Consider the following 17,369-nt stretch of genomic DNA (forward strand, 5'->3'; position numbering starts at 1 on the left):
AATAAATTCCAATCAAATGTAAAGGAAACAAAATCTTAAGCCAAATCTTGTGAACATGTCAAAGTGGCACCAAGGGTAAAATACCTACTGTATAATATATGAACTTAAGTTTATATCTTTAACATTTTCTATAAAATGAAAGTCCTCGAATTTTATTTTGATTTCTAAAAGTCCTCGAATTTTGTTTTCTAGCATTTAGATAAGCTTTAAAAGTCCATATTTCTTTTCAAGTCATTATATAATAGTTTTAAATTATGTTAGTTTAAACTAAATAGAAATTTTGATTAGATTATGTTTGATATTTTCTACAAAAAAAAGTTATATTGAATTAGATAAATTCTTCACTGGATTTGGCTTGATAGCTTACGTCTAGAACGAAGTACCCTAAATAATTACATCCTAATTATTAAAATCTATGTATTAGGCATTGAACTTAGTGTGGCGTATATATAGTAGCTTACTCTATGTTTACATTAGATTAAGCCGAGAGATGTAAAACTTGTACTATAAGTAGAATTAGGACTACCTTGTATAGGATTTTTTTTCCCTATTTCTTGATAAACGTAAGAATATTGTTTAAATTAAACACTTTTATCTTATAAAAAAGAAGAAGAAGAAGTCCTTTTTTATTTAACAAGAATATTTATGCCCATATTAATTTATATATACTTTGTTATCCAGAAAGAGGAAAAATGAATGTGACCTTTGCTGCTATCTGCAGTTGCTGGCTCCGATTGAGAAATGTGGACAACTGTGGTCAATTCAAGTAGTAGGTGTAGACAACGATATATTAATTTTTAATGTAAAATTTAGAGTTAAGCTTGCAAGTTTGCAGTAAAGTAAACCCATTTACAAAATGCAGATTCTCCAAAAGTAAAAAATAGTAGAGAAGGAATGTTGTAATGCTGTTTGGTTTTAGTTTATCTTTGATTTGATTGATTTAGCTATCAAATGGTGGCTAAATTTTACATCAAAGTGTATAGTATTTCCTTCTCAAAAAAAAAAAAAAAAAAGTGTATATGTATTGTTTTTGCGGCAATAGAAATATTAAACACATACAAACAAGGGAAATAGTCCTTCTCCAAGATTGATTTGCGGAATATTGTTTATGGGTAAATAGAACATCACTTTATTACATGTAGTTATTTGAGGGAAAGAGGAGAAAGATAAATTTCTGTAAAATGAGTACCAAAATTGGTTTATCCTTTGATCTTTACTTTTCACACTGTTTGGCTAAAAGTGAGAGAAATGGGTCCATATAGCTCGGCATTTTGAATACTGAATTGAGTCCACAAATTTGGTATTCATAATATTGCTACAATTATATATTTTACGTGGCATATTATATTTGGGTGTCTGTTACTTTTATATGGACTTATCACTTTTTCTTTACTACTTTTTTTTTTCCACAAATTTTTGTATTGAAATACTTTACCTGGTTTGTTGCTAGTGCAGTGCATTCCTGCCTGGTTTGGTTTGCTGCTCTACTACTCAAGTCTATTGATCAGAAAAGTTGCTAAAACAAGGCCGGTTTTTTTTACTTTTTATTTTTTAAAGAAAATTTCTAGGACCACAATTAATTCCACATCAATTTTCATAATTATTTGATATGACTGATTGTGAATATGAAAAAAATTGGTAGATTTATGTGAAAGTGACACGTAACCAGTCACAGTCTATTACATAATAGTATTTTGGCACCTAAAACACTAAAATGTAACAATATTTTCTCATAAAATCCCAACAGATTTTTTTGTTTTCATTGTGTTATCCTATCAATTTTATTTATTTATTTTAAGTTTCTCATTTCAAATCCTCAACAATATATAATCTCTATTATCCTTCCGAATTCACTACTCTTCATTTGTCGTCTCTTCCATTATTCAATTCCCTTCTACATTGTTGAACTTTCACTTTCATTTTTAGCATTAATTATTTAATTGTAAGTTTTTTTTTTTTTTTTTTCAAATCTATATGATTTTTATTATTATGGGTCACAAGTATAGTAAATACCTTTTATTATGATATTTGTACGTGTTACAAGTATAATAAATACCTTTTGTCAAGGTATATAGGTAACACACTTACAAATTAAATAGAATAACCAAAACCTAAAATCAAAACATACACAAAAACAGTTCAAAAATTGAAAATATAAATTTTTTTTTTGAAAACTTATATAAGAAAACCAAGAACTTAGATGAGTGTCCATTATTAATTTGCTTCTTTATAGTAAACCTCATTTGGCATAATATCCTCCATGCAAATTCAAAAGTAAAGAACAATAAGTAAGATGAATTTACTAGATTAAAACATAAGTGTAAGTTGCATCTTGGGAAAAAGAAAGAGAAAAAAAAGATAAAAAATACAACAATGTGGGGTGTATTGTGTGAGATTTAATTATAGGAATGAATTTATTGGTTAAAAGAGATTATATTGAAAAGCCATGACTTATATATAACTTTCAATAATAGACTATGTGGGTACCTACCCCCCATCAATCGGTGTTTGTCCGCTTTGGGGAGCCAGTCCCTCACGGTTTTGTCATGAAGGGGTGGGAGCTAAGGATTTTTGCCATGAAGTGATTGACACCTAGGCTCACCCAGTCCCACATCGCCTAAGTAACCCTCTCACTCATGATTTATAAGCTTCTGGAGCGACCATGAGTGTACCACTACTAAGCACAAAGCGGACAAACACCGATTGATGGGGGGCAGGTACCCACAGACTATTTGTGGGAATAAAATTTAAATTTATAAAACTTAGATGATAAAGTTTTATCTAAATTAAATTATTGTTAAATCCTATCCCTTAGCCAAGAGTCTTGTAGTTTAATATCCTAATAAAATATTAATTTAATAAGATGCAACTTAAGGAAAAAAAAATGTGAGTTTTGTGGGGTTTAAGTTTAGAAAATTTTGATGATAGACTTCTAGTTTTATTTAAAATAAAAAATTGTTAAATGTTATCCCTTAATTTGAGGAAATATATTATAACGAATAATATAAAATTAATTACTAATTAGTTTTTCTTAAAATGTTGATAATAGACTTTTTGTTGGTGTAGAAGTCAAAATGTTGTTTTTTATTTTTATTTTTATAGAAAGAAAACGAGGATTGTTGATTAAGATTTAAGTTTAGAATTTTTTATACTCCTTCTGTCCCAAATTTTTTGGCCTGTATTCTATTTTGGAATGTTCCACAATTAAGTCCCCTTTGAAAAGTCAAACCCCATTATTTTGTTAACATTTCCATTATGCCCCTATAGAATTTAATAGTGTTATATTAAAATTTGATTTGAAGATAAATATTGAATTTCGATGAAGCTTGGTTGCTGTAGAATTCAAATTTGAAGATAAGTTTGTAATCTACAGCCAATAGAATTTGTAGTTGTAAGAGTAGTACACCAATAGAGTTTGTAATCTACAATAACTTTGAAAATTGAATATTGGAAATTTTTTTTTTTTTTTTTTATATGTATAGTTGTTTAAATTTTTGATATATTTGTTTAAGGGTAATTTAGAAAACTTTTAACTTAAAAAGAAAAAAGAAAAAAGAAAAAGACATTTAATGATGTTCCCCTAAATAGTTGGGTTTTCTAAATAGGCCAAACAATTTGGGATGGAGGGAGTAATAGACTTTTAAATTTGAATAGAATTTAAATTTGTTGAAATATTTAAGTTTAGAAAATTTTGATAATAGACTTTTACTTTGAATATAATTTAAATTTTTTGAAATTTAAATGTATAAAATCAATTTACTAATTAGTTGTTCTTAAAATATTAATAATAGACTTTTAGTTGGAATAGAAGTTAAAATGTGGGATTTTTTTTTTTATAAAATTTTTTATAGAAAGAAAACTAGTTTTTCTTAAAATATTAATAATAGACTTTTAATTATCAGAAGTAAGGAACAATAAGTGAAATTAATTTATTAGATTAAAACATAAGCATAAGTTGCATCTTGGAAAAGAGAGATTATATCAAAAAACCATAAGTTTAAATTGTATTGTGTGGGATTTAATTATTGGGATGACTTTATTGGTTAAGAGAGATTATATCAAAAAAACATGGCTTAATATATATATATATATATATATATGAAATTTGGATAATAGACTATTAGTTGGAGTAGAATTTAAATTTCTAAAACTTAGATGAAAGTTTTATCTAAATTAAATTATTGTTAAATCTTATCTCTTAGTCAAGAGTATTGTAACTTAATATCTTAATAAAATATTAATTTAATATGATGCAACTTGAGGAAATATATCATAAAAAATAATATAAAATTAATTTACTAATTAAATTTTGTTTTTTTATAGAAAGAAAATGTTAATTTACTAATTAGTTGTTCTTAAAATATTGAAAATAGACTTTTAGTTAGAGTATAAGTCAAAACATGGATTTTTTTTAGAATTCTTTTTTTGAGAAAGAAAACATGGTATATTGCTTGGGATTTAATTTTAGAATTTTTTTTTATAAATGGCTTTTAGTTTGAATACACCTAAATTAAATAGTTGTTAAAGATTATCTTTAATTTTAGGAAATACTCATATCTTAACAAATAATATAAAATTAATTTACTTATTAGTGAGGGTAGACACTTAGGGCAAACATGGCTTCTAAGCTTAAATTTTATTATATAATATATGATGATACGATATGATACGATACGATATATATATATATATATATATAAAATTACAATTAATATTGAAAACGTAAAGAAAAAAACCCAAGACAAACCAGAGAAACCCATTAGATAATAGTATATCATTTATGGTAATTTGGTCCTCAGTCCGCACGTGGTATTATCAGTGGAGAGAGACAATTAAATGATTTAAATAGTAATATTTCACAGATATTACTAAACGTTCTTAATAAAATATTATATTTTTCTTATTTAATATTTTTGTCCACAATAATGAAAACCATATCTTTTTCAGACTACCCTTTTTTGCTTTTTCTTTTTAATAAAATAACAGAAAATTTTATTCAGAATTTCAAATATTACAAAAGTATTAAGAAGACCTCCAAAAATATGGGGTGTGTCTTCCTGCTACACTTGGTCTGCTAAAGAATACATACAAGATGAGCTAGCTTATTCAGAGTTTTGGTTTCGGATGTGGATATGTTAGTCTCATTAGAGTGGAAATCATAGAAGTAGGGACTTTAGTTTGTAGAGAGAAAATTGTGTGTAATATGTCCAAATGAATTTAGGGATATTTATAGGCAGGCACATATGTTTTAGAAACGGACATATATGTTATGAATCGATATACTAATTTGAAGGGTCGTATCTTTATCCAAATATCAATTTCTCTTAATTTTTTTCACAGGAAAATATATTCCACGAATGTGAAACAACATCATTCACTAATTGGAAGTTTTTTTTTTTTTTTTTTGAGAATCACTAATTGGAAGTTATTGCATGAATAAGAGTGCACTGTATTATAGTAAGATCACCCGCCCCAATCATAAACTAACAAAGAGTGGTCACATTAACTTTCTTATTAATAAAATAAGATTCATCACGAGGATCCATTTGGATATAACTTAATATTGCTGAAACTGAAAACACTGTAGAAAAATAATTTTTAAATGGGTAAATAGTGATGTGGGACCCGTAAACAGTACATGAATAGTGCATAAATAGTGCGTGAACAATACTTTTTGTCTCTTACACAATGCTCACATGTGATGTTACTGTTCACACACTGAAAAAAAAAATGACAGAAAACGCAAATGTGGGTTTGGAAACGCGGATCCAAACCCACACTCCAACTCTAAGTGCGGGTTTGGATCTGTGTTTCCAAACCCATGTTTGTGTTTTTTTTTTTTTTTCCCAGCGCGTGAACAGTAACATCACATGTGAGCACTGTGCAGGGGACAAAAGGTACTGTTCACGGGTCCTATAGTACTATTCACCCATTTAAAAATTATTTTATTACAGTATTTTCAGTTTTTAATTTCAGCAAAAATAAATTGTATCCAAATGGAGCCTAAGACTTTCCTACTAATTAATTAATAAGATTAATTCACAATCACACTCCAATTAATATATAAGACAACCCAACAGATTACCAAAGCCATCATCAAGATAGCCAAACAACAGAAAAGTCATCTGTGCAAGAAGTCATAAAGTTAAGAAACCACAGTATCATCATTCATCATCACATTCTAAAATAACTACCTGTTTTCAAACACTTTATACTAATCTTTTTTTTCTTTTTTCTTTTTTTTTTTTAGAATCAATGCACTAATGTTTTATTCAACTGCTAGAAAATCCAAAACAATAAAACAGTAAATATCGGGAGAAACAACATCTATTCAAACTAATAACAAAAAAGAATGTCTTGCTCTCCTTCCTTATTAAGGCATGTATTACAACATTACCTTACCTGCCAATATAAGAGAAGAAATATTGTGTACTAAGCTCAACGTATTATTAACCAATGTTTGAAGCTTACCATAAAGAGATGGCTCAAGAAAAAAATTTCCCTTAAAAGTACAAATCTAACAACTGGCAAGCTTTGAATAAAAAGAGTGGAGAAATGGATGGATCTATTTCATTAATTTAACATTTTATCATTAGATTTTAATGAAATATTAAAATAAAACCATCTATATCAACTTTCACAACGTCATTCCCTCTCTAATATAAATTTTGATACCATAACGTAAAACAGTCATATATAGGTTGGTTTCAAACTTTCATATGTTATTTTTAAATTGTCAAGCTGTTTAAGAACAGAACACAATGGTATGAAAATTCTGGTATACCTACCTTTTCGTCTTATTAAGGTGTCAATGCCGTCCTCCGAACTTAACTGTAGAGGTTGGCATTGGCAATTGACCAGGCAGTGTGTACCAGCTTTAGAGGACCATTTTTTTTATTATTATAATTTTTTTGGTCACAATTGCCACGACTTATCTTCTGCAACAAATGGTGATGGCTGTCTAATACTTTCACGTTAATCAGAAATTTTTTTTTTTCACCGCTTATAATTTATTACATCAAAATTGTTTGTATATACTTGTGATGTGAAGAAAAATTATTAGGTATTCTTAGAGTATCATAAATATGTAGTTTCTCTCTTACATGAATAGTGGGTCTTACCATGAATTTAATTAGTAAGACATACCATTCATGTGAGAGGAAAAAATATGCATTTATAATACTTTAGAAATACACAATAATTCTCCTAATGTGAAACCATGTACCATTGCTCGGACATATGTTAGATAAACTAGTAATACCGCTGGCAATTTAATGATATTTATTATTTTCTTGTCATAGGAGGCGGCTGAAAAGTCGGTTTTACTTTCATGGCCAAGTCACATATATATAGACCCATCTCCATTAAACAAGCTCTTTTCTAGGTTGGAAGATATTATAAGATCAAAGCGTTTTAGTTTTACCAGAAAAAAATCTTGCTTTGACTAGTGATTCACATTCGTTGTCATCTACTAGTATATTTAGTAATTAGTACTCAAAATTATAATTCAATATCAACTCTAAAAAAGTCAACTGAATACCTCGGTATAATTCAATCCCATGGGATTGGTTTAGTGATTCACAGGTAGTAACAGAGCAAGAAATTTTTTTTAGGAAAGCCAAGCTATGTCACTTTGATATGCCTTAGGAATTACCGAATTAGCATATACGATGTGATATGAGAAAAATATTAGAATAACAAAAACTACATGAAATTTTTTATTTTTTATTTTTAATGATGAATGACAGAGGTACAACATGTCCCAAATTTTTAATTATAAATTTATAGCATTTTTTCTTAACAAAAAGAAAAGTAAGCATTTATACATATCCCTACGTACTGCATATGCAAAATTAAAAAGACTTCTAAGAAAAAGAAAAAAAAAAAAAGAGAGTTCGTTTTTGGAAATTATTATTTTTTTTATTTTTATTTTACTAAAGAGATTTACTTAGTTATTTCTTTCATGAACATATGCTCTAAATACATCTGAAATAGATGAGTTATGCATGAAAAAAAACAGTGAATATTAGAAGACAAAAATGAGAAATGAATGCTTTTAATGAGTGTTAGTACAATTTTTTCAAATATAAAGATGGTCATTAATATTTATATGTTTTCATGAACATATGCTTTAAATACTCTTGATGTTTTGCTTTCAAAAAAAAAAAAAAAAAAAAAAAAAAACTCTTTATGTATTATTTTTAATTTTTAAGTTTGTAAATACAAGTTGACTTTTTGTGATTTAAATCCTCTAATTATATATTAATTCCTTTACATATGAATATATATATATATATATATATAGAGAGAGAGAGAGAGAGAGAGAGAGAGAGAGAGAGAGAGTATGTGTATAATACTTTAGAGAAATGATATGTCTACAACATTTTTATAATATTTTTACAACAAATTATATGTGGCAGGTTATTACTGGTGGTTATTATTGGGGTAAAAAAGTAATCTTAGTGTTAGGTTTAAATTTGAACCAGTAATAACTATTCACCTATGATTTGTTGTAAAAATGTTGTAGACGTAGCACCTAAATATATATATATATATTTTTTGAGAAACTATAGCACTTAAATATGACGGGTACAATTGGATATCTTTTAATTAAGAGAGATGTTACATCTACAATATTTTTACAACAAATCACAGGTGGTTAGTTCTTATTGGTTTCAATTTCAAACTAACACTAAGATTACTTTTTTGCCCCAACAATAACAACTAGTAACAACTTGCCACTTAGAATTTGTTGTAAAAATATTGTAGATATATCATTTCTCTTTACTTAAAGTACGTTTAAAAAATTCAGCCTAAAAATATGGAAATGAAAATGTAGCACTATGTGTGTAGTACGGGTATTAAACATTTTTTTTTTTAAATATCATATAAAAAATATGGAAATATTTAGTATATATTTTTTGTGAGATAAATAAAATATACATATTCACTTACAATTATTAATATATACTCACTTATGCCAAATGCCTTGTAGCTAAATTGGCACTTCCCTATGCACAAAGTGTTTGGAGGTCTAGGGGAGAAAGGATTCGAACTGCGGGGTTAGCAGTAATGTTGTAATTATTTCTCAAAAAAAAAAAAAAATACTCACCTATAATTAGTGTTAGTTTGGCTTGAGTTTATAAACTCAGCTTTTAACTTTTAAGTTTTAACTTTTATATATAGCTTTTCAAAATCACATTTTTTTTATCATTTTTTTGAAATACAATTATACTTTAACACACTTTTAAGAAAAAAAATTCATCAAAAAATTAAATAAATTGTTCCCAAATATACACTTATTACTGTGTCCTTTGACTAGTGAGGGGATAACGCATGACAATAGGTTATGGCAGCTTTTTTGTTTAACTTTTTGTGAGTCACAATTTAATACTAAAATATAGAATAAAGCAAAGATAATATTTTTACAATAATTTTACAATAAAATTTAGGTGTTAAGTGGATAAGAGCAAATAAAAAAGTGATATTAGTAATGAATTTAGATGAAAATCAATAACAATTTACCACCTAGATTTTGTTGTAAAATTATTGTTTACTATAGCACTATTCAAAAAAAGAATTTAAGTTGATTCTTTGTGACAGTTGAGTGCAATACGTTTCATTTAGAGATTGTTTTAATCTTTTACATATGTGTGTGTTTGGCATGGATTATTTTTGCCAACTTATTTTACTATTCAGTTTTTTTTTACTATTATTCATGGGTCTCATTATACTTTTTGATATTATTTATAGGTCTTACTGTATTATTTCAGCTAATTTTTACTTTTATTTATAATAGTTTTAGTAAAAAGTTTTCAGTTTCAGTGTGCATTTGGTATTGATCATTTTTGCTAGCTTATTTTACTATTTATCTTATTTTTGTTACTATTTATGGGCCCCACTACACTTTTTGGTATTATTTTAGCTTATTTTTAACTTTATTTACAATACTTTTAGTAAAAAATTTTCAATTTTAACCAAATAAATTGTTCTCAATCGCACTCTCAGCAAAATAATCGAAACAAGAAGTTTGAATTAGAAAATTTAATATTTTGTATATATCCATATATAACAGACCACTTTTTATTTATTTTTATTTTAATGTATTTTTTTTTTGGTGAAATATTTTAATGTATTTCAACTTAAACACGTAACATACTTTTAGTTCTAAAGGTTAAAGTAGAATTCTGTACCTTTGGAAACAGAACAAAAGACGTATGCTTACATAGTGCATATAGGAATATAATAAAAATTGAGTTTTAGAAGTCATGGTTATTCTAAATGGCTGCATCAAATTGCATAAATTTTTTTAAATTTTAAAATATATATATTGTTCTTATCTTTTTCTCCTATAATTTCTAAGGTGATAAGAATCTTAATTTGATTGTAATTCAAATTCTTCATCTAATCATTTGCTTAAATTGTATTATTACACGGTCATAAGAAACAAAAAAAAAGAAGTAATGTTATTTGTTCATAATTTTTAGATTAAAAATAGATTTAATATTTCGTTCTTATTTTCTTCTCCTATAACTTTTAAGTTGATAAAAACCTTAATTTGATTACAATATAAATTCTTCATTTAATCATTATTAATTATACTTAAATTTTATTACTACATGACCATAAGAAATAAAAGATAGCAAGTTATTTGTTCATACCATGTTACCAAATGGTTTCTACACAGCCATAAGAAACAAAAGGTAGCAATTTATTTATTCATATCGAGCTACCAATGTTTTTGGATAATGTAAAAGTATTCATTTAATTATTGATTTTCAATAAAATTATATACGCTATAAGTTGACCAAAAACCATGCAACACACTCATTTTTAGATAACACCACTCTTTTTATTCTTATCAACTTTTTAGGAGTGCCAATCAAATAAGATTGAATTTAAAAAAAAAAATGTTATCAATGCAGAACTCAAAAAATGAAAAAAAAATTAATAAAAGAATTGATATCAATTTGGAATTACACGGAGAACTAAAAGTGATTTGCTAACATCTTTTTTTGTTGTTTTGATAATCTACATAACAAAACTTAGATTAGATGTAAGCAGGTAAAGTTTGAATCTAAGAGAAATTGAGTTGAACTAAAACTTTACTACAAATCTACTCTACTCTAATATTTAAGAATGCTAAAATCAATATATTAAAAAAAAAAAAAAATTAGATGAAGATCTACATAAGGAAGGATTTGGCTTTTTCGGTGAGAAGAATTACCTTTATGTGAGAAGAGCTATCTTTTATTTATTGCATATCTGTTTTTATTTTATTTTATTAATGTAGTTCAATTATTGCTTAAGTTTTATGATTTTTTAAAAATATTTTAGATATTGAAATTCATCTTAATTATTGATATATTTGTTGATTTGGTGTTCATAATTGATTGTGTAGATTATTTCTTCACTTATGGCAACATTAAAATGAGAAAAATAAACCCAAATCAGTCCGAAGCCCAAATCAAATTCCGGCACATAAATTGAAAAATTTCAAGCCCAATCCATTAATTGTAGATTGGCCGAACCAATTTGAAAAAAAAAAAAAAAAAAAATGAAGGTCTTTTAGCACAGAGCTTAAAACCTCACATTCAAAGTTTCACAAATTTCACAAGTCCACCTTTCAACAAAATCTAGACATACCTGTATGAGATCGTTAAAAAAAAAAAAAATCGTCAGAGACAGAGGAAGGTCTCTTCAAGATAGAATCATACCCAAATCGTCCTTTCTTTCTAACAAGATGAGGACTTTTCTATTGATCAACAAGATATGGAAAATATTTATTCTTTTCTATATATATTAAATGAAGCTTTTTTTTTAAATTAATTTCTTTTTTCTACTATCCTTTAAATACATGACAAAGAGAACACAGCAAAGTATTTACAATTGGTGCTTTGGAAATTTTGCATATATGTTTGATACCTTTACAAGCGATGATTACTTATTGAAAGAAATGAGGATGAATAGGGCAGCTCTTTTACTACCATGTGCATTCAATGGATGATCATCTTGTCTTTTGGATTCTTCCGTCCAAAGCTTCTCATCATCTGCTGAAAGGAATGAATTGACTTAGCCACATACATTTGTATTGCACCAAGAGCAAATTTTGCATTTTTCATTGATTCTTTGCTTCAAGTTTTGATACATGGGAAATTCTAATTCACCAAACATGGCATGGCCACAAAGATTTAACAAAGCTTGTTTCCATTGAAGAACTGCAAGCGCAAATAAAGAGCAAGGAAGAGAGTTAAGAGGAGGAGAAGGGAGAGAAATAAGAGCTCCTTGTCATCCTCTTTCATGAGGATGAGGTTAATAGAAGAAATGTTTGGTAAGGAACCCAAAAGTATCGAATTAACAAGAAGAAGAAAGTAAGAAGAAGAAAGTTTATGTAGCACAATTTTAGCAAGAGAAGTGCTTTTTTGCATGCTATTTATGATTCTGGTTTTGGGCCAACTATATAGTAGGGGTGTACCTAGAAAAAGAGTGCATACCACCCCAAGAAAAGGACAGCTTCATTCCTCAACTTCCCCCAAAAAAGGACCAAAAAAGAAAAAAAAAGAAGGTTAGTAGTTTTTTTTTTTTTTTTGATTGAGAATAATAAGGTTAGTACGTTGGTTGTTGAATTGTGCTGATGGAAGATCGATCGTCAAACTTTTTAGTTTAATCGATTTTCAATACTATTAGCCCCGTGGTACTTGTGGGGAAGCATTCTTAGAGCGTTGCACGATCAATTACATTTTAATATTTTTTTTATGAACTATTAAAATTTAATATTAGTTGCCTAAGATGCATCCAATGTATTGGCTAGTTGCACCTTATTACAAATACGTTTAAAAAGCCACAAGGTTCATCACATGATCATAATCATAGCCTCGAACGCCCTGTCCCACTCTTGCTTAGTGGTGAGATTTTTTTCAAGTAATACTAAACACATAAAAATGCACAACTTTATACCACATGGTCTACTATTACACATCCATCATTCAAAACTCGCCACATGGCAAGTTGTGGCACAAAATTGTGCATTTTTATGTGTCCACAACTTTACTCATTTTTTTGCCACCCCGTCCTAGTGGGCACTCATGCATGGGTACCCATCTCGTCCTGTCACAATCAATTATTTTGGTATAATTTATTAAAATGTGATTTAAAATATATTAGAACATTCACAACAACAAGAGAGGTATAATTGCTATGTGTGTGTGTGTGTTTGTTTCTTAAATAAAAAAAAAAAAAAAGAAGCTATAATTTCATTTTAGTAACTAAAACAATGTAGTCCATAGTAAAGATACTATACTTAAAAAAAATGATAACTGAGCTACAGTAAGCTGCTATCTTTGGCAACTTACTGTAACTATAAACTTAAAAGTAGTAATAATATTTTATTCTTTCTCCCTCCTATTTTCTTTTAAAACCTTTTCTTTCCTCTCTCTTTCTTTTCTCTTCAGTCATCTCTCTCTCTCTCTCTCTCTCTCTCTCTCTCTCTCAAAAACTCAACAAAATGCGAGATTAGGATAGACAAGATCGGTGTGGTGTGAGCTTGTGGTGGTGGTTGAGATTGGCAACGGTGGCGGTCTGGTGGTCTAGATTGACGATGGAAGGTAGACAACGGTTTCTCTCTTCCTTTTAAATTTTTTTTTTTCTTTTGCTACGGCCAGAAATCTCTCTCTTTGTATGCTTAGTTCTTGGTTGATTTGGGTTTGAGTTTGAAAGGTGGAATTTTGTGGTGGTTATTATTTTGATTTTGGGTTGGGGTTTGCAATGGTGGCTGGTGGGTGGGTGAGTTTTGATTTATGGTGGTGGATGGTGGGTGGTGGCTTGGGTTTTCTAATGGTGGGTGGTGGGTGGCGGTTTTGTAGTGTGTTGTTTTTGTTTGGGAGAAGGGAGAACACAAAAAGAGAGAGGAAGAAATGCATAAGAAAAAAAAAAAATTTTAATGAAGTGGTAAAAAAAAAAAAAAAAAAAAACTTTTGCTGTAGGGTATATTATGAAGTTTTGTGTTAAAATAGATATAGTAATATTTTAAGTTGCAAAAAACTATAATGTTTAGCAACTTTATTGTGAATGCTCTTATACATTAAATTAAAACTCATAAAATATAATTTTTTTAAAAAAAATTCTAACATTACAAAACATTCTCAAAACATAACAATACAACAATTCAAGTATTATGGCAGGATCATATTTTTGTATGTTGCTAAAGTTAAAACACACTTTATAATGTATTTTGAATCTTAGTGTTTAGTGTCCAAAAGTATGTTCAAGATCCATGTTGATGACACAAGAAAACTGTTATGATCTTAGTGTCCCATATGTATTACGTATAAACTTAACCATATGTTTATAAGTCCTTGAGCACCCTTCTCTTGCAAGCCGGTTTTTAAGGGTAAGTTCTACCCATTGGTTTGTAACATTTGGTATTAGAGCCAATTACCACCATCCCGAGTAATCAAGTGTAGCTCATTAAGTATGGGATCAAATGAGTTGCGGCTTTGTGGACGGATCCTTGAAGGGGTGACCTAGAGGTTAGATTAAAATAATTGATAGGTGAGTGGAGCCACCAAAAGAGAAAGGGCCACCATCGGGTCAATGTTGCTAACCATATGTTTATAAGCTCTTAGGCATCCTCTTCTTGCAAGCTAGTTTTATGAGTTCTACCCATGGGTTTGTAACAAAAACTACTCAAGAAACTAATAAGAATAATGAAAGAAATAATGCCTCAACTGCACCTTGATACCTTCTCAATACCTAGCTTGACACTTTTCAATCGATCAAAATGTGGGTAATTTGAATAGAAATTTTTATCTCAAACTATGACGACTTGACCTGCATTAAGATCCATGTGCTAGGGGTCTCATAGGTATAAAAGGGTGTATTTACAATCATCATCATAGGAGAGAAGATACATGCATTATGAGAAGTTGCTTGGACTTAATGTCCTAAGGTTATGTATCGAGCTACTTTCGGTTCACCATTAAAGCATGTTGTTGTGAAGAACTTTGCACCAACCAATACATCAATCAAGGATTGCTATGGAAAAGTCAGTCACAAGTTGGATTTTTGTGTATATTTAAGAAGTCTACTAAGAATAATTGTCTAACTAGGTTAAGGTTTTATCCAAAGAGACTTCACAAGAATAACCAACCACCACAACGTTATCTATGCGTTTTAGTTCCACTATGGTGGAGGCGGCGGTGATGAACTCTACAAACCCTATTGAAACGGGACAACACGTAAATGGAAACTACAACAATTATGGAGACGTTACAGAGGTTCAGGCAGTTACCAAACCGGGCATTAAAGAGACATGGCCTGTTATGGAAAATTTGATTCCTAATAATCCGGAATTGATGTTGGAGGATCCAGCTGTATGTGGGAAGTTGAATACTGAAGGTGAGGCAATTAAAAGTGGGCCTAGTGGAGGAAATAATATTTCTAAGCCTAAGTGGACCAGACTTATTTGGATGGACTGTGGGCCTGGTGCATCAAAACAAAGTGGACCTAATGAAATTCTAGGGAAAAGATCTTCTTCACAACTAAACAGAGGGAATGTGGAAGACGTGGGAAAGGTGTATGCAGAGAAGAAAGTTCGATACCAGGATGATCAATTTACCATTGCAGCGGCGGGGGGGTCAGAACACCCTTATCGATCACAATGAGGATATTACGTTGGAACTGCCAAGGGCTTGGGAACCCTTGGACAGTTCGAAGCCTTTGCAAACTAGTAAAGGATCAAGCTCCCATGGTGTGCTTTCTAATGGAGACGCGGTTAGACAAAAAAGGTTATGCGAAGCATTGTAGAGAAGTTCCTTTTCCTAATAAATTTATTGTTAAAATGCCTGACTCTGGTGGTGGATTAGTGCTGTTATGGAAAGCGGGTGTGGATGTGGAAGTTATTAACTTCATAAATAACCATATTTTGGCAAGAGTGGGGGAAGAAGATGGGTCTTACTGGTACCTAATATGCTTTTATGGTTGGCTTGAGCATACTCAAAAGTTTAAGTCTTGGGCTCTGTTAGATCACTTGGCCACCTTTGTTGATGGGCCGTGGCTATGTATAGGAGACTTCAACGCCATTTTACATACTTCGGAGAAGCAAAGTGCTCGACCTTCGTCATATGTTCAGATGGATGAATTTCGCACCGCTTTGGAGAAGTGCAACTTGGCTGACTTGGGTTTCTTAGGCTACCGATTTACGTGGAATAATAAGCGTCCTGGACATGCAAACACAAGGCAGCGACTTGACCGGGCAGTGGCGAATGTGGAGTGGCGTTCAAAATATCTAGCCACCATAGTCACGCATCTTTTTTCTCATGCCTCGGATCACTTGCCCATAATCCTTCAAGCCATGACCGAGAGACGGATGAACGTAAGGAGCAAGAAGGGATTTAAGTTTGAAGAAGTTTGGCTAATGTGGGATGACTGTGAAGCGGTGGTGCGTGAGTCTTGGAACACATATGGTGGTGCGGCTTCACCTTTGGATGCTGTTAAGGAAAAAATCAAGAGGTGTGGGGCCAACTTGCAAGCATGGGGGGCTGTTAGAACAAACCCGGATACAAAAAGGATCAAAGCACTTGAAAAATAGGTGGAGCTTATCACAAAATCTGAACTGACAGAAGCTATGAAAGCTGACTTGGCCATGGTCAGTAAGGAGTTAGACGACCTATTACTCAAACAAGAGATTTTTTGGGCGCAACGATCTTGAGTGTCTTGGCTAAAATATGGGGATAAGAACACAAAGTTTTTCACTCCAAAGCTTCACAAAGAAGGCGAAGAAATTTTATTCATGGGATAAGAAATAGTGAAGATGTTTGGCTTGAAGAGAATGATGACATTGCTAATGTTGTGGTTGACTACTTTGAGACTATGTTCACATCAAGTGATTGTGATGGATTGGAGGAATGCCTTGCTGCAGTACCACAGAAGGTGACTAGCGATATGCAAACTTTGTTGGAGGGGGAGTATTGTGCTGAAGAGATTAAAACAGCGTTGTTTCAAATGGGACCCACAAACGCTCCTGGACCTGATTGTATGAACGCTCTCTTCTACCAAAAATTTTGGCATATTGTTGGTGATAATGTAGTTAATGCAGTTTTGGATTTTTTGAATACTGGTCACTTGGATCCTGATCTAAACTACACTCATATTGTGCTTATTCCTAAAATTAAATCACTGGAGAGAATGTCAGATTTTAGACCAATAAGCCTTTGTAATGTCATATACAAAATTATTTTTAAAGTCCTAGCTAATAGGCTTAAACAGATTCTCCCACAGTTGATTGCTCCTTCCTAAAGTGCCTTTGTCCCAGGTCATCTCATTACAGATAATGTTCTTGTTGCCTATGAAACTTTACATGCCATGCATTG

The 17,369-nt window shown here is 30.2% G+C and overlaps 1 protein-coding gene across 1 annotated transcript; it reads left to right on the forward strand.

Moving 5' to 3' along the window:
- The first annotated feature begins 15,658 nt into the window (after positions 1-15,658).
- LOC115966334 lies at positions 15,659-16,588 on the forward strand. Its single transcript, XM_031085582.1, has one exon. The coding sequence runs from the start codon at positions 15,659-15,661 to the stop codon at positions 16,586-16,588; it is 930 nt and encodes a 309-aa protein (XP_030941442.1).
- The last annotated feature ends 781 nt before the right edge of the window (positions 16,589-17,369 follow it).

The sequence above is a fragment of the Quercus lobata genome, chromosome 11 (genome assembly GCF_001633185.2).
Source record: "Quercus lobata isolate SW786 chromosome 11, ValleyOak3.0 Primary Assembly, whole genome shotgun sequence".
NCBI lineage: Eukaryota > Viridiplantae > Streptophyta > Magnoliopsida > Fagales > Fagaceae > Quercus > Quercus lobata.

Bases quoted from the DNA above. Each gene is read 5' to 3' on its own strand.
- LOC115966334 (XM_031085582.1), top strand. From the start codon at position 15,659: ATGAGGATATTACGTTGGAACTGCCAAGGGCTTGGGAACCCTTGGACA.